Consider the following 26,517-nt stretch of genomic DNA (forward strand, 5'->3'; position numbering starts at 1 on the left):
TAGATTTCTCCCTATTTGCCTTTTCCCTTATCTCTCTCTCTCTCTCTCTCTCTCTCTCTCTCTCTCTCTCTCTCTCTCTCTCTCTCTCTCTCTCTCTCTCTCTCTCTCTTCCCTGATTATCGTGCTTTATAAAGTTATACGCGTATATAAAGCCAAGCTAATTGAGCTAATTGTGTTGCTCTCGTGTGTGATGAAACTCTGCTCAGAAAAGTAAGAATAATTTTGTGCTACCTACATTTGTTCATATTTCAACATTTACTTCGCCAGAATGAGTTTAATTTTCTGCATGAGTTTCTCTCACCCGATGACTTTTATTGTCTTGGGATGCACGGTGTTTATTTTGCACCGAGTACTAATATTGGTGAGTCATTTAGTCAGTTAGTCAGTCATACACACAGGCAGTTAGAAAGCCGTTTGATGACAGTTTTTATTTGTTAGTCTCTATTCGTAAATCTCAAAACGTCATTCTCTAGGCTTTCCTCACACTCAGAAGGTTCACTCAGACATTAGCTAGTCTTGCATGTCAGTCACCCTGTCAGTAGGATCCTCACATACAACGTCCTAACTCTGACACAATGCATGAACAGATATGTAAATTAATTTATCGTTTGCTATAAGTTACTTTCATAATAACTAATAGTAAGAACACTATATATGAATTGGAATTAAGGAAACGATATTGATAACTGCATGGCTGCCTTACTTTTTCTGTTTCTCCTCCCATCATCTCTCTCTCTCTCTCTCTCTCTCTCTCTCTCTCTCTCTCTCTCTCTCTCTCTCTCTCTCTCTCTCTCTCTCTCTCTCTCTCATACTGATTTCTGTTTTATCTTTCCATTCCCTTTATACCATTCTTTCAACTTAATCTTTGCCGTTTCTTCTTCCTTCTCCTCCTCCTGCTTTTCTTGTTACTTTGGTTTGAATAATAATGATATCATTAATTTGGTTTTATGTTGAATGCCTGCTTTATTATTATTATTATTATTATTATTATTATTATTATTATTCCTATCATCGTCATTTAATAATAATAATAATAATAATAATAATAATAATAATAATAATAATAATAATAATAATAATAATTATTATAGTAGTAGTAGTAGTAGTAGTAGTAGTAGTAGTAGTAGTAGTAGTATTTTACGATTAATAATATTGATAATAATAATATTATTATTATTAGTAGTAGTAGTAGTAGTAGTAGTAGTAGTAGTAGTGGTAGTAGTAACAGTAGTATTTTTACGATTATTATCATTATTTTTTTATCATCATCATTATTATTGTTTTTATTTATGCTATTGTTGTTGATCTGCAGCATGAGGAGGAGGAGGAGTAGGAATAGGAATAGGTAGAATCCTTCTACAGCACCAGACCTGTAGGCCGAGGATTGCGTCTTTCAACACTATTTACAATTTCAATACTTAACTGACTTTTAAGTGCAATAAGAGAAAGATTAACAAAGACTTGTCCTCATGTGGTGAATTGAAGGTTTGGGAGCGACCGGCATATGTAATGTTTATGCGAGGTAGTGAAACGTGGCGTACAAACTCCGAAGACTTTTCGCTCGCTTTCTTAGTTATACGTAGATACTAGCAGAGTCCATTGTGTATTTTCTTTAATCCAGGTTATCATTAATTCCTGAACGTTGCTTGGATAGGTATGTTGGATTTTAGTCCGGTAATTTTAGTCATTCAGTTCACCAGTTGCTCCACTAGTCATTTTGTCAGTCAATCAGTCACCTAACCAGACAAGCAGTCAGTCGGTCATCCTGTCAATAAGTGAGTGAGTAAATCATATGATTAGTTAATAGATTGATCTATCTATTTGATTGAGTGAGTAAATCACATGATTAGTTAATAGATTGATCTATCTATTTGACTGATTGAATGAATGAATAACTGATAGATAGCTTTTATTTATTAACTAATCATATGATTTACTCACTAGTCAGTTAGTCAGTCAGTCAGGCTGTATATCATCAAATGACAGCAGGTAAGAGAAGTTAAATAGGAAGCTTAGATCCTACATTTCATATGTGCTTCCTCCTCTTCCTTCAACTGTTCCTCCTTTTCTCTTCTTTTCCTACTCTCCTCCTCCTCCTCCTCCTCCTCCTCCTCCTCCTCCTCTCTTCTCCTCCTCCTCTTCTCCTCCTCTTCTCCTCCTCCTCTTCTCCTCCTCCTCCTCCTCCTCCTCCTCCTCCTCCTCCTCCTCCTCCTCCTCCTCCTCCTCCTTTTCCTCTTTTCTTCTCTTCTTCCTCCTCCTCTTCCTCCTTTTCCTCTTTTCTTCTCCTCTTCCTCCTCCTTCTCCTCCTCCTCCTCTCCTTAATTACAAGTAGGTGACTCACTTAGCAACGCATTAATATATTCATACTGTATTTCACAACACACAACACACACACACACACACACACACACACACACACACACACACACACACACACACACACACACACACACACACACACACACACACACACACACACACACACACACACACTGAACCAGACACCCAAGATGCATTGCCATACATTTCCTTCAGACTAGAGGCAGCCGATATGTCTCCCTGACGGTCATTCATTCACCGAGACAGTCAATTAGGAAATAAAATTGTAGTTCAGAAAGAAAAATCAAGCGGAATGGATCACTCGGTCCTTGTGTGTCAGTGTTATCGATTACGACGCGAGGTGTGGGAAGATAAGAGATGGGGCTGCTGAGAATAAAGAAACAGAACATGTCAAATAGAACATTGAAATCAAAGAGCCGTGAGGTGAAAAAGAGAGAAATTTGGGACTTCTGAGAGAAATGAATCAATGCTGAGGAAAATGATGAGTGTGTTGGGTAGAGTAGAGGTAAGAGATGAGATAGTGTATTAATGGCATGGTAATAGGGAATTGGCCTGGCTATAGAACGAGTTACTTTTTCGAAGGTACTTGTTGAATGAAAATGAAATCTAAGAAAGCAGATAAAGTGGAGGAAATAGAACCTTGCATAAATTTATAAAATGTAACACAAAACGAGTTGCATCATATAAAGCATTGGAATTCTGTAAATGCAAATGTGATGGATTAGAATGGAATTAGCATTGTAAATAACAAATTGTACTGGCCAGGTGTCTCATCAAGGGTCTATAAAAGGTCGTGGGATTCTTACTTATAAAACGAAAGGATGGGACGAGTACAGTAGTTGGTAAAGGGTGGGGAGTCAAGGAGGAAGTTTGTAGGGCAGTAGATGAGGGTTATGAAAGGAGAGGAGAGGAGGTGTTTGAGTTGTGTATCCTTCTGTAAACTTGGACCATCAGTCACCTTTTCTGTTTCCTTTTCTTCATCTGAACCATATATTGATGTGTGTGTGTGTGTGTGTGTGTGTGTGTGTGTGTGTGTGTGTGTGTGTGTGTGTGTGTAAGTGTAGCTGTTCGTGTTTCTCTATTCCTCTTTTCTCATACCTTATTCTACTGTATCTACTATATCTTATTATATATCCAGCCTCTTTTTTTTCCGTACTTCTACGTAGGCTGTGTTTATTAAATTCTGCCCCGTTTCTATTATTTCTTTCTCTTTTTCTACCTCCCTTGCTTCTCACGATTTCTCGAACAGAAACGCATAAACGTGGGTCTTCATTATATAAGTCCTTTTCATGCATGTCTTAATTTAATCAGGGCTGTGGTGGTGGTGCTAATGGCTATCGGCATGGAATTAAAGAGAAAGAGAGAGAGAGAGAGAGAGAGAGAGAGAGAGAGAGAGAGAGAGAGAGAGAGAGAGAGAGAGAGAGAGAGAGAGAGAGAGAGAGAATTGTGAGTTTTGATCTCGTATTCGGCTTTATATTTCGCTGTTTGGTCTTTTTGTCATGGAAATTAAAAAGAATTCAAGCCACAACAACGATATAATTGGATTCGTATTAGTTCCTGTGATCCTCTCGATTATTTAGAGGATTCAGTAAAATGATTGATTTCAAGAATGATAGGAGAATTTTAAAAATATTCTGTGTTGGCTTAATGTCTATTTTGCCGTTTTAAGTTCTCTCTCTCTCTCTCTCTCTCTCTCTCTCTCTCTCTCTCTCTCTCTCTCTCTCCATTATTGTAGAGAAGCTGAACATGAAAATGCCAAATCTGAATGCATTTGCTTAATTTCCAATACTTTTTCTAATTTTAGAATGTAACCTTTCCTGTGTTGTTGTAATAATTGATACTAACTGAAATATTAATGGGAGGTTGTAGTTTCTTTCTCCAGAATTCTTATTATAGATTAACGTCGTGACACATTAAGAATAAGAAATTACGAAAGAAGTTAAGGTTAATATTAGCAGTGGTGTCTAAAAATCAAGATAACCTGTGCTTCTTTTGTTGTTGTAAGTAATTGAATGCGTAAGGTAATGAAAATGAATTGAATTGTAGTGAAATATAAGGAAATTGTTTTAAAATCGTGGTATTTATTCAGCATCCTCACATAGTCACTATTTCTCAAACTCATAACTCCTGACTGACTGATGAATTGAGTGAATGAATGACTGACATTCTGATTGGTTTACGTACTGATTTTGCAACTGAATAACTAGGTAATATAATGACTCGTGTACCCATTTGCGCATTGACTTATTTATTCACTTATTCATTCACTCTTCCAGCACATGCAATACAATTACACACTCATTGAATCACATCACAAAATTATTCCTTGAGTCACAGTTACTCCCTCACACATTACTTCAATCAGCTTTACACACTCACTCATTTGCATCATGCAGAATAAACTCATACACTCCCTCTTTCTATTGGGCCACTCTATAGCCTATGTTGACGCACAATGATGAAATAGATCACTAAACCGCGCAAATTTAATCTTGAATAAAAGTTGATTGTCGGTGAATTTTGTGTTCCTTTATGATTAAGGTTAAAATATGACTAGTTGTGAGCGTACGTGCGTGCATGCGTGTGTGAGTGTAGTAGGTTTTCATGAGACGCTACACACATTCTTTACAAATGAACACGAAAAAAGTACATGCAATGTTTGTCGAGTTGAATTACTCTTAAGTAAAAGCCTGAGTAAATTTCTTAGTCATCTTGAGAAATACGCAATATGATGACCTACTTAATATAATCTTGTTGCAAAATGGCTCTGTCAAAATAAAACTAACCATTCCAGAGAGAGAGAGAGAGAGAGAGAGAGAGAGAGAGAGAGAGAGAGAGAGAGAGAGAGAAAGATATCAACACCTACGCAACTTTTCTGCTTTGGTTCTGCATGACAAAGGGTGTGAGTGTGGCGAGTGAAGGAAGGAAAGCTCTGGAAGGAAAGCAAGGAAGAGAGTGATGCAGGAGGGGCAGTAAGGGAGGAGGTGCGGAGGAAATGGAGCATAGAGGAGAACGAGGGAAGGAAAAGAAGTGGAAATGGGTTTAGATAAAAAAAAAGAGGAGAAAAGAAAAGTGGAGAAAAAGCAAAAGCGGCAAAAAATAAAGATAAGAAGAGGCAAGGAGCTAACGATGGCCGAGGGAAGAGGATGGAAGTGAAGATTTAAAGGATGAGATTAGGAGGAAGAAGAGGAGGAGGAGGAGGGAAGAAGGGATGAATGTGGAGGAAGGTCACACTGGTGGAGTGCAGGAGAGTGGAGGAGGAAGGGTGGATGAATGTGGGAAGTGGGGACACAATCTTGGAAAGCGTGGAGAGTGAAGGAGAGTTGGAAGAATGTGAAAGCAGGGACATGCGAACGGAGAGGAGTAGAGTAAAGTAAAGGAAGAAATGTAAATGAAAGCGGGAGGAAGGCTAAGGATGGAAAGAAGAAGAGTGGAGGAGGAAAGGTCTATGAATGTGAGAGGAAGAAAGAGAGTGTGTTGGAGGAGGAACTGATGAAATATGTAGGCCAGAGAATGTGTCAACGCAAGACTGAATGTAAAACTGTGTCAAGTCTGAAATACAGGAAGCAAAATCAGTGAGAGAATAGACAGACTTTGCTGAGGTGGCGAGCACGACCCGAGGAAATGAGGGAGGGGCGTCTGTCTGAGTGAAGTGACAGCAACGCAGATACTCGCAGAAATGCAGCAAATGTTTGGATGCTTCAGCGGACCTCTCTGCACCAACAAAGCGCATGACACTAGGAGGAATTTATATTTTATTACTGACGGTGTTGTAATTATTTGCGTTGTCAATATGTCAGTTATTTTGAAACTATATGAATTTTTCAATGAGTAAACTTCCCAGGTTATATTTACTGACCAACATAATGATAAATACTTATTTTAGTTACCTGTGATTGAAATATGTTACAACAACTTTAAGATAATATGAAAACCTGCTACCATCGCCTTTCAGATTCTTAATTAAACGTTGGGACGTGTTATCTTGATTACATTAAACAAGCTTAAGTAGCTTATCTTGGAGTTATTAAGAATAATATTGCTTTCTAGTGATAGTTTAGAAGGATTCTACTGTATCAGTAGGTATATTGCACAAATAAAGCTCTATAATAACTTTTTAGGGCTTAAGAAAACAATCTTTATATCAATAAAGGTTTACCAGACACTTATATCTCACCTAAGCTGGGACCCAACTCTAAGCAACTAAGCCATGAACAGAGCACTGCACTGGAAACCCAACCTTGGCCTGGATTTCCTAAGCCTCGTTGGGAATGAACTATACGTTGCGGACGTGGAGAGATTCAATCGGCTTATTGTTGTCACTTAGAATTGCTCCACATATAACAACACAATGGTTGGGACAGCTTTCCGTAGCTTTGATGTGCTAAAGGGCATGGTGAGGGACAGGACAAGGCTGACACTGCACACTTGTGGTGGCAAAGGGAAGCATCCACTGGGGTCCTTTGAAACTCTGCCTGCTCTGCTGCAATGTGGAATTCCCCTGACATTTCAGAGGCTAAGTCAGCAGATCCGATAGTTCGTAATCTTTTAAGGGAGGGATAGTTCCTGCATTGCGCTGTAAATTTATTCCGCCAACTGCACGCACGAACACACACACACACACACACACACACACACACACACACACACACACACACACACACACACACACACACACACACACACACACACACACACACACACACACACACACACACACACACATACACACACACACACCAATAAGGAAGAATTGAGAAATGAAAAAAATTGTGGACTTCTTTTATAAGGGTGTTATGATATGTATTACAATAGTACTACTAATACAACAATACCTACTACTACTACTACTACTACTACTACTACTACTACTACTACTACTACTACTACTACTACTACTAGTTCTGCTATTATTACTATTACTACAACTACAAGCAACAACAGCAGAGGCAGCAGCAGCAACGACAACGACAACAACGACAACAACAACAACAACAACAACAACAACAACAACAACAACAAAAATAGATACAAAAATTACTACTACTGCTACTACTACTGCTACTATTACTACTTCTACTTATACTTTTGTTTCCAGTTTCACTACTATACTACTACTACAAATAATAACAATAATGATAGCAATAACACTAATGATAGTAATAATAATAATAATAATAATAATAATAATAATAATAATAATAATAATAAAAACAAGAATAATAATGATAACAATGATAATAATAATGACTAATAAAACTTCTGATAGTATCCAAAGACATCTAATTTCGTAAATGAGATCCCTAATTGTCCGGAGCTCTCAACTCAGCCGCTTCATTAGGAGCTCAGCGGTGTGCTGGGCCTAGCAGGGGCGGGCCCGGGGCTAACGAGACCTCAAGGGACACCCAGGTACTTTATAAATGGCAGGTACAGGGAACACCGCCCCTTACCCGCCATCAACTCCTCAGAGGGACTTGATTACGTCATCTTGATGTGGGGGACAGAGAACTTGAGGCGAAATGATGGAGTAGTCCCTTGTGTAACAGCGCTGTGTGTGTGTGTGTGGCGGGAGAAGATTGTGTAAGTGTGTGTGTTCTTGTGGTAAGAAGGGTGTTGTGAGTGAATGAATGCAGCGAGAGGAAATTGCGTTGTTGTGTTATCTACAGTGGTGAATGTAGTGAGAATATTACGTAGATGTTGTGTTGTTGATATGTAGCTTGGGAGGAGGCAGTGTTGTATAGGTAGTTATGGGTGCTGGTGCTGAATGGACGTATGTGAGAGCCTAAGGGAGTAATAGTCTTGTGTTGTGTAGGTGTATGTATCCCTTTATTTGATAGATTGAAAGTTGTATTAGATTCGTATCTATTTATTCATACAAGTAGCGTTCTCAAAATTCTAATTATGCGTATATTCCTTCTCACACTTATTGTAACTCCAAAGTTTAAAATACTTATAAAGATACAGTGGTGAGTGCGGTGATAAAAAATGAGTCAATGTTAGTTCCCTCTACTGGAAGTGAAGATGGAGATGGAGAGGCGATCTGGTTGCAACGAGGGAGAATTTGAAGATAAAGGGCGCTGTTGTGTCAATGTCCCGTGGAGGTCCAGTTATTGCCGAACCCCAATTTGGTCCATTCATGAGCCAAGTGCTGTTATCGCGCTGGTGGAGGCGTGGAGTGGCGGATGAGTGGCTGGCTAGGGGGAACCGTAATGCACTGGACTAGAGAGCTCGCGTGGGAGTGTTTGCTATTGTCTTCGTTATTCACTGTGACGTAATTGGCATCTGACGCGAGACCCAGTGGCTAGTGGTACGAATGATGTTAGACAGGTATGAATATGGCCAACCCAACAAGAACGAAGCATATAGTCAGCCATCCACACACAATACAAACAGACAGACAGACAGACAGATAGACCGACAGGCAGACAGATAGACCGACAGACAGACAGACAGACAGACAGACAGACAGAGAGAGAACAGACAGACAGATAGACCGACAGGCAGACAGATAGACAGACAGACAGACAGACAGACAGAGAGAGAGAGAGAGAGAGAGAGAGAGAGAGAGAGAGAGAGAGAGAGAGAGAGAGAGAGAGAGAGAGAGAGAGAGAGAGAGAGAAGCGCATCAGATTTAGGTCAGGCAGTCCATATACAATCCTCAATAGCAGTTGTGTCTCGTTGTCCCAAAGATCTTGTTTGGAAGGAGTGTTGCTATTTTCTCTCGCTGTGACTCGTATTGAAAAGTGTAACATAGACGTTATAAAGTGAATGAAGAGAACATAACAATAAAAGATAAAAAATACCTGGAAGAAGTCGTCGGGCTTTCATAGTTCCTAAAAGAAACATGACAATTACAGCCGACACTGCGTGAATTAAACAATAATCATCCAAGTAAATAAAAACGTTGTAGAAAATTCTGTTTGTGTATGACAGTGACGAAGTAAGTAAGCTAAAACACATTAAATAAAATCGACATTGCAGAGTAATGCATCAAGAGGTAAACATAAATTATAGCAGACTTTCCGCATAAAGAGAAGACTACACCACGATGAGATCATGAAAGTTAAGAGGATGTAACGTGATAATAGGAAATGACAGTTTACCTTTTAAGACAATGAGCAACATTCTCAGACATTTTGAAATATTTTCCTTCTTACTTGCAGAACCTAACAGGCTGTAGTATAAGTATTGTGTGGTGTTTTCAAGGACACTTTCATAATGCTAGCTTTAGTTAACATGGAATCTGTATTATTATAAGAAAGAAGAAACGGTAGAACGCCCTTGAGAACCCTACCAATTATATCAGTGCCTGTAATGAAAAACTGTCAGAGAAGAAAACGTTTCGAAATATGAATATACTCTCTCTCTCTCTCTCTCTCTCTCTCTCTCTCTCTCTCTCTGTCGAGCCTTTCCTATCTTCCCACGGCTGGTTCAATATTTCTACGCTTGGTCTTCCCAGCTACCGATGGCATTCTGTGTCCCTAGGCAGCGGCTCGTGGCCCCCACAAACTTAAGTTCACTCGTAAAGGGAATGTAATCCTCCGCAGGAATTAACACAGAAAAAAGCTAAACTTTCGTGGAGTGTGTAAATGAAATAAAACCCCCCCAGAAAAAAGATAAAAGAGTAATATATCCGAAATTACTATGAGGGAGAGAGAGAGAGAGAGAGAGAGAGAGAGAGAGAGAGAGAATTTTCGATATATAATAAAAGTGTATCCATTTTTTCTCTCCTCATTTTTGTATGTCTCAGGTGACACAAAAGGTTAGGAAGGGTAAAAAGGAACAAGGGAACTGGAAGGATAAAGGGGCTAAGGGGAAAAAACACTGAAGTACGTGGGGTTATAAAAGACTGGATTGAAGAGTAGGAGAAGGAAGGGGAAGGGAAGGAGGGGATAAGGAGGAAGAGGAAAATCGTAAGTTGGATGAAAAAAAGGTACAAAAATATATGAAAAATAAGAAAGAGAGAGAGAGAGAGAGAGAGAGAGAGAGAGAGAGAGAGAGAGGTGTTTCCCTCTGAGCAAACCCTCAAGCAAGTCAATCTTTACTCCTTCCATTTCCTCATGTTTGCTTTCCTTGAACTTTTAAAACCTTCCTTTATCTAACCTCTCTCTCTCTCTCTCTCTCTCTCTCTCTCTCTCTCTCTCTCTCTCTCTCTCTCTCTCTCTCTCTCTCTCTCTCTCTCTCAATCTTTCGAAGCAAAAAATAGATTATGTCATCGTTTTTTCTCCCTTCTTCTACCCCTCCTTTCCCCTCTTGTCCCTGATACGTTCTCTAACACATTCTTTCCCTCCCCTTGCCTGATCCTTTGCTCAACACTCGCTCTCCCCTTGTCATCTCCTCACGTTTTATCATATCCCATATTCTTTCATAGAATAACTAATCTCCTTGTGTGAATCTGTAAAGCCCTTTCCTCGCTACTGCTTGTATTTGGGGTCCAGTTTATATGTGTATTTCTTCCTTCACTGCAATGTTTGTTTTGAATGATGCCCTATCCTTACCTTATTTTTTCTATCCTTTCTTTCATTTTTTTTTGTCATAATATTTGTAATTTCTTTTGTACTGTTAGTCTCAGAGTGCTTATTCTATTTACATATCTTTTCTTTTCACTGCAATATTAATCTTCGGTGTTACTTGAACTCAGCCTTTTGCTCCTTCCATGTTATTTTTAAGGTTGTTTTCCTGATGATGTACGTACTCTCTTCCTTGTGTGTTTTGCTAAAGCTCATGTTATCGTACTTTTCTTTTCAGATACCTAATTGTATGTATTTGTATCTGTGTTCCTTTCCCCTTTCACCCGGCCGAGAGGGCCGGGTTCGAGTCCCGGTAAGCGGCGAGGCAAATGGGCAAGCCTCTTAATGTGTAGCCCCTGTTCACCTAGCAGTAAATAGGTACGGGATTTAACTCGAGGGGTTGTAGCCTCGCTTTCCCGGTGTGTGGAGTGTGTTGTGGTCTCAGTCCTACCCGAAGATCGGTCTATGAGCTCAGAGCTCGCTCCGTAATGGGGAAGACTGGCTGGGTGACCAGCAGACGACCGAGGTGAATCTGGACTCACCCTCTTCCTACCTCTATGCTTCATTCCAGTTGGATTCCTGTGTAATAGAAGCGACCTCCTACCCTAGTTTCCGCACTGTTTTAATGAGTCTCTTCCTGTGTTATATTAAGGGAGCTTTCACAATCATTACTTAAAGAAATGGTTTTCTGTAATTTTAACTAGGTCACTTTAATTTCAAGTCATTTCTGAAAGTGAATCGTCAACCTCCTTTTCGCAGACTCCTTCTGTAATTATATCTTATAAACTTTCCCACTTTTTTTACACATACTATTCTCTGTGTAGTCTTTGGGCTCACCGTCGTCCGTGTTTGGATAGGAGATGTTTCGTGGGTCTCTTCGCTGCGTCATTTAGAGCTGTACTTGTTATTCTTTAAGAAGTTTCCCCTTAACTTTTACATGGAGTTTAGTTTTATCGCGTCGTGTTTTGGCCCAACGCCTGAGTGTTGGGATAGCAGCTGTTTCCTTGGCTTGGATTCTCAAACGTTTGGTCATTTTCTTTTTTTTGAGTATCAATTACAATACGGCTTTAGTGAGAATTATTGGCGTGTTCAGGTGTGTGTTTGTCTTTCGTGGAGGTGAAATAGATAAGATACCATTACAAGGAAAACTGGCGAGTCATAATCCAACTATTATTTTATGTTCTTTGAAATCAATGATACCAGGTCTCGGTTTTCTGGTAGCCTCGTTTCTAGGTCTCGTATCTTTCGAACTTTTACGTGGGGGTGTATCGTGTAAAGTCTCGATGTCGTAGTGTTTGTTTAGCAACCATTTCCTCAACCTCTCTCGAGCCTCGTTTCTAACTATTCCTGGTATCTCCCGAAACTTTGCCCTTAACTTTTACGAGGCCTACAGCGTGTAATGTTCATCTCCGCCACCTTGCGTTTGTCTAGCGGCTGTTTCCTTGCTCTTTTCGCAGCGCCACTTCTAACTTTCCTCCCTTAACTTTTATTCGAGATTTAACATGTAGTAGTATTTTGGTGCCGCGTTCCTGTGTTCCTCCAGCTTCCTTGCTATCCCAGTGTGGTCGGTAAAAATAACCTCTTTAGTCAGATTTAGACCAGGTGGACGCGAATACGGGAGTGGAATTTGAGTTTGGAAAGTTTTTTTAGAGTGGCTTAAGTCCTCTGGAAGCTGTGAGAGTGCAGGGTACACGCCGGGTATCCCTTGAAGCGTCTTAACTAACGTAATCCGATTTGAGACCCTAATGCTGGATGGTCTGATGGTCTATTGGCCTGGGTCGGGGAAGCAGTGGAGGCGGAGGTGGCCCTGGATTGATAATGGCGTGTCCCTTGTTTGATCAGCGAGCAGAGAGGGTAAGGAGAGGCATTATGCAGTAGTACTCCATGCTTTTGCTGGTCTGGGTGCAGAGCCTGTTATTGATGTCATTCCTCACGTTGTTTTGACTCAAAGGCGATAGTTGTAGTTATTTTTGTTGTAGATGTACGAGTTTTTTTTGTGGAAGTGATGGTAGTAGTTGTATTAAAAATAATAATAGTAGTATAGCAGTAGTGGTAGTATTAGTAGTAATAGTAATATTATTATTATTATTATTATTATTATTATTATTATTATTATTATTATTATTATTATTAGTAGTAGTAGTAGTAGTAGTAGTAGTAGTAGTAGTAGTAGTAGTAGTAGTATACATATATAAAGGGAGGCGGTGGCGTAGTGGATAAGGTGGTGAGCGTGGGATCGGGCAGACGTCCACGCGTAGGTTCGAATCCCACCACGTACAGCCTTAAACACTGCCATTTGTCGAGTGGGTTAAAGTTACCTTCATGTCACCTATAAATAAGATTGCCTGCACCACTAATGGGCGGAAGCTGAACAGCGCTTCCCATACACTCTTAAAGAGTGCCTACAGGCTATAGGCCTTCCCGTAAAAAAAAAAAATATATATATATATATATATATATTTTTTTTTTATATATATATATATATATATATATATATATATATATATATATATATATATATATATATATTAGTAATAATGATCGTAGTAGTAGTAGTAGTGGTAGTGGTAGTAGGTGGTTACCCCCAAGATGAGCTTCGGGGGTGATTTGGGCAATATGGGTACCACTATAAATAAGATTGCCTGCGCCACTAATGAGCGGAAGCTGAACAGCGCTTCCCATACACTCTTAAAGTGTGCCTACAGGCGCTATAGGCCTTACCGTAAAAAAAAAAAAAAAAAAAAAAAATAAAATATATATATATATATATATATATATATATATATATATATATTAGTAATAATGATCGTAGTAGTGGTAGTAGTACTAGTGGTAGTAGTAGTAGTAGTAGTGGTATTGATAGTAGTAGTATTAATGGTAGTAGTAGTAGTAGTAGTAGTAATAATAGTAGTACTAGTGGTAGTGGTAGTTGTACTAGTAGTAGTAGCAGTAGTAGTATTGGCATTGGTATTGATAGTAGTGTTAGTTGTAGTAGTAGCAGTAGTAGTAGTAGTAGTAGTAGGTGTTGTTGTTGTAGTAATAGTAGTAGTAGTAGTGGTATACATAGCAGTTGTAGTAATGATAGTACCAACAACAGCAGAAGAAACAATAGCAGCATATGTAGAAGGAAGAGTAGAAGTAGTAGCAACGCCTGTATGTAGGAAAGGCAACAGGATAATTGACAACAGTAATCTAATCTTCCTGGACATAGACATATCGGCAGTCAACAACACCCATACACAGACAAAGAAAGAATCCTCGTGTTGCACCTACCAGCCCCAATAAAGACACCAGAACAAACATTATAGGCAAAACAACACGAAAAAACAAGGGGACACCAACAGCAATCTCTTATTTCCCTGTCCGTCGTAAATTTGGTGTAGAGCCGGGGCTGGGAGACGCAAGTATATCACCTGCTTCACCATAACTCTCTCGGAGCAGTTTATCTTCTATTGTGACAGACTGATTCAGGCTGTAGGGCTCACACCTCCCAGCCAGCGTGAAAGTAGTCATCTGACAGCCATATCAGCAGGTAAAATGATAGCTCTCTACTTCCATGTTCCTCCGTATCGAATGTCTAAGCAGGGGATGGAGAATACTGTATTGACATAGTACTGAATTTATGTTCTGTGTTAATCATGATAACAGTTGTAGCAGTAGCAATAGTAATAATAGTAGCACTAGAAGTGGTAATAGCAGCAGCAGCAGGAGCAGTGGCGTCTCCGCCAGTTTTTCTCACCCACACCAAACTTTGTACGAAGGACGTATCCGCCCATATGTAAGGTACTTTTCGCATGTTTGGGGATTTCCACTCACACAGATTTATTAGAAAGGATGGAATCAAAAGCTTGTCGTCTCATCAATTCCTCTTCACTGACTGACTGTCTTCAGCCTCTTTCTCAACGCCGCAATGTTGCATCTCTTGCTATCCTCTCTCGCTATTTTCATGCCAACTGCTCTTCTAATCTTGCTAACTACATGACTCTCCTCCTCCCTCAGCCTCGCTGCATAAAACTTTCTTCTTCCTCTCACCCCTAATCTTTCAATCTCCCTAATGCAAGAGTTAACCAGTAGTCTCACGCATTCATACCTTTCTCTGATAAACTCTGGAACTCCCAACCTGCTTCCGTATTTCCATCTTCCTATGACAAGACCTCATTAAGAAGCATGTTTCTTCAAGAAATTTATCCCTTTCCTTTGGCTAACTCTTTCAGACCTGCACGGAGACTGGCATTCCGAGCGAGATTTTTTTACTCTTTCTTTTACCCTTGGCCTGCTTTCCCGTCTTACATGAAAAATGTACAGCGTATAGGTCATCATATCTTTCCGAATAACTTGTATGTTGACTGTTTTTTCCCTTTCCTTTATTTCTCTCCTCTGGTCAATTGACGTTGAGAGAGAGAGAGAGAGAGAGAGAGAGAGAGAGAGAGAGAGAGAGAGAGAGAGAGAGAGAGAGAGAGAGAGAGAAATCATTCTACTTTATATAGAAGCCTTCAGGTGAATACAAGAATTCTACCTTAAATTGAGGAAGATCCTTATCATAAAAAAAGGAGATTAGAGCAGAATACAACTACAAAAAAAGTTAAAAAGTGGGGAAGCGGAAAGAGGAAAACGTAATACAAAGAATGTGTGTGTTTGTGTGTGTGTGTGTGTGTGTGTGTGTGTGTGTGTGTGTGTGTGTGTGTGTGTGTGTGTGTGTGTACACTGAATAGGAGGAGAGTGACTTGAATTAGAAGGAACACGAATGCAAGGGTAACAATTATTTGCTGAGTAATAGAGGTGCAGTACACCAAAGAAATAATGTATATGTAGACAACCAAAGTTAAGCAATGATAGATAAGAAATAGATGAATAGACCAATAGATAGATAAACGGATGGATGAATAAATAAGTCAATAAACAGATATGTAACAAAACATAACATGAAACATGAAAGGAAAGATAATAAAAAATATAGAAGCAAAATGGGAAAATGTTTCAACGAAAATAAAATAAAATGTTAAGTAAGAATGTACAATAGAAATTCGTAAACATGGTAGGATAGTACAGAAAATAAAAAAAAAATGGATGAAACAGAAAAGAAAAATGGGTCCGAAAAATGTAAAGTTAACGTTTAGGTAACACAAAGAAAGAAAAAAAATATTTAGAGAAATGTAAATAGCGTAATAGTGAAAAGGATGAGAAAAAAAAAAAATTAGCAATGTTAATAGAAAGAAGAGTAAATGTGAAAAAAGTGAATAAGCTACAAAGAAAAGAGGGAATAGTATATAATATAGTAAATAGGGAAAAAGGATTACAAGCTAAAATGTAGAGATGAAAAAAGTGAAATAATATTGAAGAAAAAGGAAAACTAAAAAAACGATTAAAAAAACAAGTGATAGAAAGATATGAAAGAAGAGAGCGTGGCAACAAACAAGGACAAGGATGAAGAGTAGGAAGAAAGAAGAGAATGAAGAATGTGAAGAAAGAGGGAGCGGAAGCAAAGAAGAAGGAAGGGAGAGGGCGTGATCACCCCTTTGTTACACGAGCAGCTCATCAGAGTCACCTGTCACGACTCACCTGTCAGGCGCGGGGCAGGTGAGGGTGATTATGAGAAAGTGAGGCAAGGGGAGTAAGGAGACTCAGTCATGTCAATACTCCGTAGTTAGAAAGGTAACACCTTCCTGGGAGTGAGTGAGCTGCTGGTGTTGGTTCTGCTGCTGCTTCTGCTGCTACTACTGCTGCTGCTGCTGCTGCTGCTGCTGCTGCTGCTGCTGCTGTTCCTCCTCCTCCTCCTCCTCCTCCTCCTCCTCCTCCTCCTCCTCCTCCTCCTCCTCCTCCTCCTCCTCTTCCTCATCCTTGCCGTCGTTGGTCTCTTCTTACCCTTCCTTCTCTTTCTCCACGAAAACCATTACCACCACTAACATAACTATCCTCCTCCTCCTCTTCCTCTCCCTTCTCTTCCTCCTCTTCCTCTTCCTCACCCTCCTCCTCTTCTTCCTCTTCCTCCTCATTTTACTCTTTTTCCTCCTCTCATACTAATGGAAATCCGTTCACGACAGCCCATGTACAAGATGCAGTAAATGGCAAAATATTGATGGAAGGCAAGGAAGAAAAATGGTTGAGAGAGGAAAGAAAAACAGTATCAAAAGAAAAAGGTGAAAACCTTGACAAAAAAAAAAAAATAAATAAACTAACACGTGATAGAGAGGGAAGGAAAAGTGATTAAACTTTTTGAAGAAATTGACAAAAGTATAAGAAAAAAACATATCTAATTGCCCATTTTTTCCTTTTCTTATTTTTTTTAAACCATGTGGGCTTTTTCAAGGGAATTTATGGGCTTAAGGGGGATTCTTTTTATGGTATCTCCTATCTCAAAGGCCACCCGTATGGAAAAACCGTTGTCCCGAGTGAAGAAACCCAACCTACACTCGGACCGTGGAGAGGATTCGAACCCGTGCGCTTGGAGACCCCTCGGACCCCAAAGCACGCATGGTTCCACTGTACCACGGCGGCCCCCTTTGATGCAGCTTGTCAGTGATGGGATACAGGGACTGCCACGTGTAGGCTCGATGACGTCTTGGAACCTCTCTTATTTTCTTATGTTCCTTTGTGATACTTCCTTTCGTATTGTAACTCTGCTTGTGCCACTTGATCCGACAGACGTGGAAATCTGTAGAAGAAAGTCTTTTTTGTTATTACTTTTGTTAGTTGGAGAAAACACCTGGCAAAGTTTTCTGAGAAGCATTTGAAGAACTTGCTCTGTCTGTGAGACGTTAACTTCTCTTTGGTTGTTTCTGTTAGTCATAGTGGTGGCTTGTGGATTAATGGATATGAAGAAAGGTGAGAGAGAGAGAGAGAGAGAGAGAGAGAGAGAGAGAGAGAGAGAGAGAGAGAGAGAGAGAGAGAGAGAGAGGGAGAGAGAGACTACCTGGCAGTACAAAGAAGCAGGACAAAGGGAGATGAGTATTCCATTTGGTGCCGTGTGGAGCTCTCCAACTGCGCCGCTCATACAGGTTTGGCTGCTGCAGGACCCTTAACACACTCGACTCTACATACTAACGCCTCGTTACGCCAAGCTCATGACTCTAATATAATCTGTAACTGATAGAATTATGGTGCCGCAACAATGAGGTTTACACTGCGCTGATTAGGGTTACCGGAGAGCTCTTTAGTATGCAAGTGTTAGTGAAGATTGCAGGGAAAGTAATGTATTGTCGTTATTAGATGTCGAGTAACCTTCTGCATTAATTTCTATTGTATATTGCACTTTTCTCAAATTTCAAGGCTTTAATCTGACAGTTGATGGATTTTAGTAGATCAGAGGAGATACAATTGAAGGAAAAAGACAAAACGTAATGAAAATGAGTGCAGAAAATTACTCGCTTTCCATCCAAAAATGTAGTGCAAGTTAACTCAGGAAATTAGGAAGCTATGAATTCAGTTACCTCCCAAAAGTATTAATTCCCAGGAAACTACACGCGAGTCCAGATCCATTGTTTCCCACTGGTCTGATCGTCATTGCACACACTCGTCTGCCACCATCCCACGAGTTCATTTACGTCATTGGATTCCGTTTTCTGTCTCCAGTTGGCTCAGCGCGCAGTTCGCATTGCTTGGCTTTGTTGGTCTCAGTTTCCAAGGAGCTTTGTAATCCACTCTATTTCATCGTCTTCCTTTCCGAAACTCCTTAATGTCCGCTGCTCACGAGATCGGTTCGTCTTGGGGAGTCTCCAGCAGATAGCTACCTCCGATTTCGCTTCAGTTTTATCGAGTTAGTAATGATGCAACTTGTCTTCATGTCTACAATCATCATTATCCCCTGGCGTAGCTGATTCGGTACCGTGAATTAAGGGAAAATGTGGAAATTTGTAATGAAACCAAAAAAAATATATGACAAACACAAGAAATTATATACTCACATGTAAGGTTAGTATGAACATTGCTCTTCCTAAGCAATTTGTATAGTAAATTGATCACAGACCCTGGAAAAAGACACTCAAATTAACCGAAGCGAATCATAAAGAAACAAAATGAATCGTAAGAATAATCTTCAATATGCATCAGTGTGAATTACACGAGTAAATGATTAAGCTCCTGGCATTTGTGAAGATAAAGAGTATCAAGACGTCCGAAAACAAATTAGCCATCTTTTTTTTTTTCTTTGATCTGCAATGTTCTGAATTTTTAGGCTTTTACCAAGAATTCTGGACACGGAAGAAAAAAAAAGAACGGCGAAATAAAATACGTTTTAATAAGAACTTCCAGATTTTTCTTTTATAGTACCTGAGTATATAACGAAACCAGATAAGCCTCTAGCTCACATAATTATAGATTCACTACCACCTGATGTACTACAAACCTCCCTTCCCCTTTGTATATGCTCAGGTTACTCCCTCCCGTCTCTTCACTCATGACCCAGCAGAGCCCTAAAAGCTTTCGCCTGCCTCGCTCATCCTCCCTGGTGACTCTTTTGTCGGCCGCGTGGTGGGGGAACCGCACCTCAGCCTAGGAAGCCTTGACATTCACTGCTGTTGACGAGAGGCCTGAGGTGACTCCACGCATTAGTGGCTCAGCGGCTCCGTATGTGTGTGTGTGTGTGTGTGTGTTAAGATATTTTGCTGTCTGTGCCTGGTAATTAGTAAAGCAGCGCACGCGCGCGCGCACACACGCACACACACACACACACACACACACACACACACACACACACACACACACACACACACACACCCGGTAGCTCATTGGTTAGAGCGCTGGCTTCACAAGCCAGAGGACCGGGGTTCGATTCCCCGGCCAGGAGGAGATATTTGGGTGTGTCTCCTTTCACGTGTAGCCGCTCTTCACCTAGCAGTGAGTAGGTACGGGATATAAATCGAGGAGTTGTGACCTTGTTGTCCCAGTGTGTGGTGTGTGCCTGGTCTCAGGCCTATCTGAAGATCGGAAATAATGAGCTCTGAGCTCGTTCCGTAGGGTAACGTCTGGCTGTCTCGTCAGAGACTGCAGCAGATCAAACAGTGAAACACACACACACACACACACACACACACACACACACACACACACACACACACACACACACACAGAGAGAGAGAGAGAGAGAGAGAGAGAGAGAGAGAGAGAGAGAGAGAGAGAGAGAGAGCGGTAATGTTATAACTTTAGAGAATCTTTTTTTTCATCTTGTCTTTTCTCTTTTCTTTTTCTTTTTCTTTCTGTTTTTCTTTTCTTCTTTTTTGTCTTTTTCTTCTACTCGTTTCTCCTCCTCCTTCTGTTCCTCCTAACTCCACCTCCATCTTTTCTACTTCTCCTTATCCTTCTCCAGCTCTGCCTTCATTCTTCCTTTGACCCCGTGTTGCATGAAAACGTCTTACTCACACACAAGTAAAGCTAAGAAAAATCCACCATCTTTCTTTTGCCTGCATCCCGCGGCACATTAGCCACGGTGCCGCGAAGACAGCGTACAAATAGCGGGCGAGGCTGCTATAAATCTGCCTCATATCGCTTTAATGTTTGGAAGAGCAAGCGGATCTTGTATTGAGCTTATTGTTGTTCAGTTTTGTGTGATGAGCGAAAAGAATGTTTTGTTTGAATTTTATCAAGGAAATGTTGATTTTCAAACACAATTTATGAGCTGCGTGGACAAATATCACTTAAATTTTTTATGTGCCGAAAGATAGAGAACTAGAGAGTTTTACTATGGTAAGATTGTCTTGCAGATCTGAGAGTGGTGGTGTTATGGTTTTCGCAAAAGTAAAAACACGTATTTGTAAATGTTTCTTGTTTTTTGCTAAAAAAGAGAAGGAAATAATTCAAACCAATAAGAAAGAAAAATTATTGGTATTCAAAGAAAAAAATATGTATGAAACTGAATTTATCATCAGACTGTTTTCCGTCCTTTCGTTTTTTGTTTTTTTTTCAACTGAGGTGCAAAAAGGTAATGCGAAATAGCCTAACCTTTAATAACTAAGCAATTGCTATATAAATATAATATTTTTTAAAGTATTAAGATTGGGAAAATGTATTAGTAATCAGTAAACTAACACGGTCGAGCTGTCTGTTGCACTAAGTCGGGGTTGCCAATGTGTAATTAACTTCCTCATCCTTGTTAGCTTGAGATTGTATCAGAGAGACGCTAGACCAATTTCCTTAACATTTTCCAAATATTTACACTGTTGTAGCCAGACTGCTCGTAAGTTTTCCTCATCAGTTCCGTTGGGAGGGTGTGTCTGGCAGAATATCGTGTTTATTTTGAGGGAGAAATATCGGAGCATCAGAACCTCTTTTCGTGAGTGCTTACAGAAATTAGAGCACGAACCGAAGCCTTACATCACTTACAGCTTAACTGGAATCTCTCACGCTCCAATCACTCTGCACCGTTGCACTGAAGGGGCGTTGCTTTTCACGCCGCACACGTTTCTTCCAGCGCACCAAGACCAGTCACGAACGCAGCTCTCCTTCCACTTCCTGGCTGACTGCTTGGAGCTCAGAAAACCGGGTCCGTTGTGATATGCATTTTCGTGTTACCGGCTTCACGGACCATAAGCAGATATAGAGTATGAGTTACCAAGAGATAGTATATAACTGATAATGTTCCCGAGGATGCCAGAAATACATATGCACCAAGAGTACCTAAGAGGAAGTGTTACCCAAGATGTTAGCACGTTACTAGTTTCACGATCCCAAAATATGTAGATGCAGACAAAAGGAACCAAAGTGCATGTATAGTTAGTCGATATCATCTTTAAACTCTCTCGAGAAGCTGATAGTTGTGGGTGAGGAAAGAGTCTTATGTTCTATTGTTCCACCTCTTTGATGAGTAATGTTTAATAATGATTCTGTCGCTGTGACTAACATGAATTGGTGTGGGAAAGAATTATTATTCCTCTGACTGGTGTCCTCATTCACCAAACTGATGTCTGAAACAACAGTAAGAAATTGAAATCGGGATTCTTTGGTATTTTGTGTGAGAGGAGAAATGATGGGAAGAAAGACTAGAAGAGGAATTGATAAAAGAAGAAGGGAGGGATCGAATGAAGAAAAAAGAATAGGTGGAGAGAGGAGGAACACGAAGATGAACACAAAGAAGTGGAGAAAGAGAACAAAGCTGAAGAAAAGGAAGGAACGAAAAGAAGATGAGAAAAGAAAGGAGAGGAGGAGAAAAACGAATAAGTAGGAAGGAAAATAATAGGAACAGATGCAAATTGGAGTGGTAGTCTTGTGGAAAAATTACGAGATTGACGCAATAACGATAATGGTGGTTGTGCCGGCGGCGGCGGCGTTGGTAGTGGTGGTGGTGATGGTGGTGGTTATGTTGGTGGTGAAGAAAGCGAGGGTGTGTTGTGTGCTCTGCTGATCAATACCGAGTGTTTGGCGGAGGGTTAGTGCCGAGCGTCGTGGCCTCAAACTTTGCTCCGCTAATAGTAATGTTTTTTGACACTCCATCATCTGTCGGGCAAAGAAACGAGAGAGAGAGAGAGAGAGAGAGAGAGAGAGAGAGAGAGAGAGAGAGAGAGAGAGACTATAATATATATGTAAATATGTAGTGTGCTGTACATCGTAAGTAATTAACAATGAAAGGAAAAAAATAATAGAAACCAATAAACTCAAAAGGGAGAGAATTAGGATAAATAATTAACGTTATAATGAAAATAATCACGATTGATAATGGAAGTGGAAACAACTAAGATGAATGTCCTTCATTAGTAGCAAAGCAGTAAAGAAAGACAGTGAGTGAAAACCTCATTACCCTTAGACTCGTATTTACACGTACACTTTCAAAGCTAGAGCATCAAGACAACTAAAAGAAATAAACTGGTGAACACTTTTATTTCTTTACAGCTTCCTGATACGTAAGAGATGGAATTAGAACACGAAAGTCTTAAATCTTTCTACCTACTTGTCCCTTGTGTGAATACTTAGGTTAGGAGATCCTTGCAAACTTTCCTCATGAATTATTACATCTCCTTTCTAATTCCTTCTTAACCTGAACTTCTTTGCTATTCCCTTCGATGTTCACCCGCACCTTTGTCAGTCTCCTTTGTTGAGATTCCAAGGAGACTTTTCATTCAGTAGCGTCGTTGACAAAATGCGGAAAGCTTGGCCCTTAAATTTCCTTGACAGGGTACGCGGGAAGCAAAATTCCCACGTACTCACACCTCAAACTTTCTTGCTTCTTATGAAGGTTTTGCGTATTTGGAGAGGGAGGGTGACGTGTTGATGTGTGTGTAGAAGGGGGTAGGTGGAATGAGAAATGGAAGAGAGAGAGAGAGAGAGAGAGAGAGAGAGAGAGAGAGAGAGAGAGAGAGAGAGAGAGAGAGAGAGAGAGAGAGAGAGAGAGAGAGAGAGAGAGAGAGAGAGAGAGAGAGAGAGAGAGAGAGAGAGAGAGAGAGAGAGTGTGTGTGTGTGTGTGTGTGTGTGTGTGTGTGTGTGTGTGTGTGTGTGTGTGTGTGTCCGCCAAATCCTAGTGAGATAATCCTCCAAATTATAAGCTGTCATGGTTGGTTGGCTGGATGTCCTGATCTCTGGCGCTTCTCTCGTCCAAAGAAGCCGCCAGTGTGGCTGCCTGAACCCTGAACCATGGGGAAGCCCTTGACACAGCCTCTGATATTCTGACGACAAGACTTTCTATGAGGAGCTCTTCACGATGCTAGGGAAGGTTACGTCCACAGTGTCTAAGGAATTGTCTTCATGAAGCATTTATTGTTTACTTTTTGCGTCTTTGGTTAATCTATCGTTTTTATTGTTTGGATGTGATAATCGTAACTTAATTTACGTCAGTTTAGCAGTAGTTACGAAGAATCATTATAGGGAACTGCGAGTTATCCACTACATCAAAACAAGTCACAAAAGTGAATAGCTGGCCAACCACACTCCCCTCAAAGCAAATAATATTCATGGAAACTGAAAATTGATACAGGCTTTCTGCTTATCATTTGACATATGAACTGATGATATAGGAATGAAAATAGTTAACTGCTCCGTCTTGTGTACGTCTGCCTCAGCAATGTAGCTAGAATTGATCTAGCTACTCAGGGAAGAACAAGCCAGTAGTAACAAATGGTGTTTCAAATACACGTAATTTCCTCTGCAGATATTGTCCTCATTGTTAGTTGTGTTTTGCTTTAACAAATGTGACGTAAATATGTAGCTTGGTTCGCAGATTCCCATCCTATCTATAGTAAACGGAGATCTTGGTGTCTTGAAATCGGAAAAACAGATTTCTGGATGCTTTGCAGTGAGAAGTGAAATAGATAGACGTCAACTATACAGTATGCTGGAATTTTTCATCTCTTACTGTCAACATAACAAAATGTTCTATCGCCTATGGATGTTTTTTTTTTATACATCGCAGCTTTTCCTCCCTACAGGTTGTCATGGATGGCTGGCGTTCCCATCACTCCAGAGTGTCCCCCGTGACGCCCTTGGGAGGCTGTTCCGGGACATGTAAGGGTTCCTGCAGCTATCCTTTATTGTCCCGGTAACCCTTTGGAGACGCCCGCCTCCACACCTCACTGGCGTGCTGCGGAGGAGCGCTGCACATACTTCCTGGACTGAGGTGCGTCACTATGAGTCATGGGGAAGCTCAAGCCCCAACCAACACGCGGTGGCGCTCCCTGAGTGAAGTGTTTCCCTGCTGTGAGACAAAAGCTTCTGTGCTGCTCGTAACATCACACCTCACACGTATCGGACAAGAACTTCGGTGAATTGTTTACTTGTGAATATTTTTAAGAGCAACTATATCAAGATGCCATTCGGTGGCCGCTCAGAACGTTACGAGCTGAACGGGACGGGGCAGCTGCAGCGAGACCGAACCTATGGCAGCATTGTGCGTGATAGAACCTACGGCAGTATCGGCAGCTACTCCAATCCAGACCCCGAGGCGCACCGTAACTTTATCAACGACGACGATCTCGATTTTCAGGTAAGCCTTCCCTCCTTAGTCTCTGGGCAATGTGTGTGTTTGTCAAAATATTTTATAGTTTGCGCCTCTGAGCACTAGCTTAGATTTCCTTATACCATAGACTTAACATTAGCTTCCCTTGCCATTGCTTCAGCTATTTGATATTCTTTGTCAAACTGTATACGTTTGGTGTGCTTGTTTATTATTTATGTAGTAAACGGTCTCGCCACTCATCACTATGAACATTGTCAATAAAGTTTGCACGTGGGCTCCGCGTGGAGCGTTAGATAGGAAACTGAGGAATGCTGATCTTACCAGGACTCTTAAACCAAACTTTTGTAAAAAGAATTATCGTAAAACCCATTCATTTATGAGACTGTTGATGTCATGATCGTGTGGATGATAGTTTAGTAAGCTGAGTTGCTCCCTTCCAGCTGAAGAAAAGGAAATCGATAGATACAAACATCTCGCCACACTGACACCACAACGCTGCAAGAGGAAGGCAGGCGTAACACTCTAAATAGAAAAATGAAATACCTCGTGATAAATGTAGGTATAATGAAAAAAGAACTTTCCTTTATAAAAAGACGCTTTGTAACTCTTCTGATCAGTAATTCTAACTATCTGATTCTTTTACTTCAGGAGGTCATTAAAAATTAAGCTTAAAGACCTTATAACTTTTTAGAAACGGAAAGATTTATTACGATATCTTGTTACCTTTTGATAGATTTCTGGAGGGAACGAAAACTTTATCCAGAAGGCTGCTTTTACTTTTATGGCAATAGGATGTGTGATGGAGTGTGGTGCGAGTGGCTCCAGTGAGGAGGAAAAAAGAAAAAAAAAAAAACATTGCTGTCGCTCGATGAACGCTTTCCATATTGGTAGCCATGGATTCCAGTAATTCGTGCCTTGGAGACACATAGTGCTAAATATCCGGTTTTCACAAATGTTCATAGCTAAAACTACCTGCATTGCCTCTTGTAGAACCAAACCGCTACATGCACGGCAGCTGACCTGATTTGGTTCACGTAAGCCACTCTTAGGCTACACACTTTACTTACCATCAGCAAACTGTTTCCTGCACCACTGTCGTGAGAGCGTCCTGCTCCTCTTCCTTGCTGTTCTTAGTTTTGATTAGATATATTTCATTGATCGAAATAACTTCACAAATACTTAGGAAAAATTGACCAACTTATGAATAATGATTGTACATGTATGTTTTTATAATGGAAAATTTTTAACAACATTACCAACAGTATTTCAGCTTGAACAAACGTGACTTCCATGAACAAGAATTACTTCAAAAGAAGCGGACCATCCGTATGAAAATTGCGTTTGGTGTTGGAAAGCTCCTCTGCGCTGCATGGGCTATACAGCGCATGAATGAGTAAAGGCTTGTCAGACGTGGCCCGGTTAATAAAGAATGAGGAACTTCGGAGGGGCTGTGGGAATCCAGGTCTGGATAAATGCAGAGGGAAGAGATACTGTTAGCGGCTTACTTAATTTTAGTTCCAAGACTGTAATTTTTGCTTCTCAATTTCGCCTGAATGACAGCCATAGCTCAGCCGTGTCCTGCAATAAGGGAGAGCGCCGCCTGCCCTTCCCCATAACCTTCTAGATACCATGCGCCATGTTATATACTTTTTTTTTGTGTGTGTTCACACACACACACACACACACACACACACACACACACACACACATTCGATATCAAGATTAATGAAAAGAAATCTAATGAAAAATGTGTGTGTGTGTGTGTGTGTGTGTGTGTGTGTGTGTGTGTGTGTG

General features: G+C 40.4%; 1 protein-coding gene across 3 annotated transcripts in view; it reads left to right on the top strand.

The window, feature by feature from the left end:
* LOC123516817 (anoctamin-7-like) overlaps positions 1-26,517 on the top strand; it is a 219,194-nt gene that overhangs the window by 94,335 nt on the left and 98,342 nt on the right. For all 3 annotated transcript variants that reach the window (XM_045276513.1, XM_045276516.1, XM_045276517.1), the window contains exon 2: positions 24,197-24,750. In XM_045276513.1, coding sequence (XP_045132448.1) covers positions 24,574-24,750 — 177 coding nt within the window. In that variant the 5' untranslated portion in view covers positions 24,197-24,573. The remainder of the gene's footprint in view (positions 1-24,196; positions 24,751-26,517) is intronic.

This window comes from Portunus trituberculatus, chromosome 41, assembly GCF_017591435.1.
Source record: "Portunus trituberculatus isolate SZX2019 chromosome 41, ASM1759143v1, whole genome shotgun sequence".
NCBI classification, from domain to species: Eukaryota; Metazoa; Arthropoda; class Malacostraca; order Decapoda; family Portunidae; genus Portunus; species Portunus trituberculatus.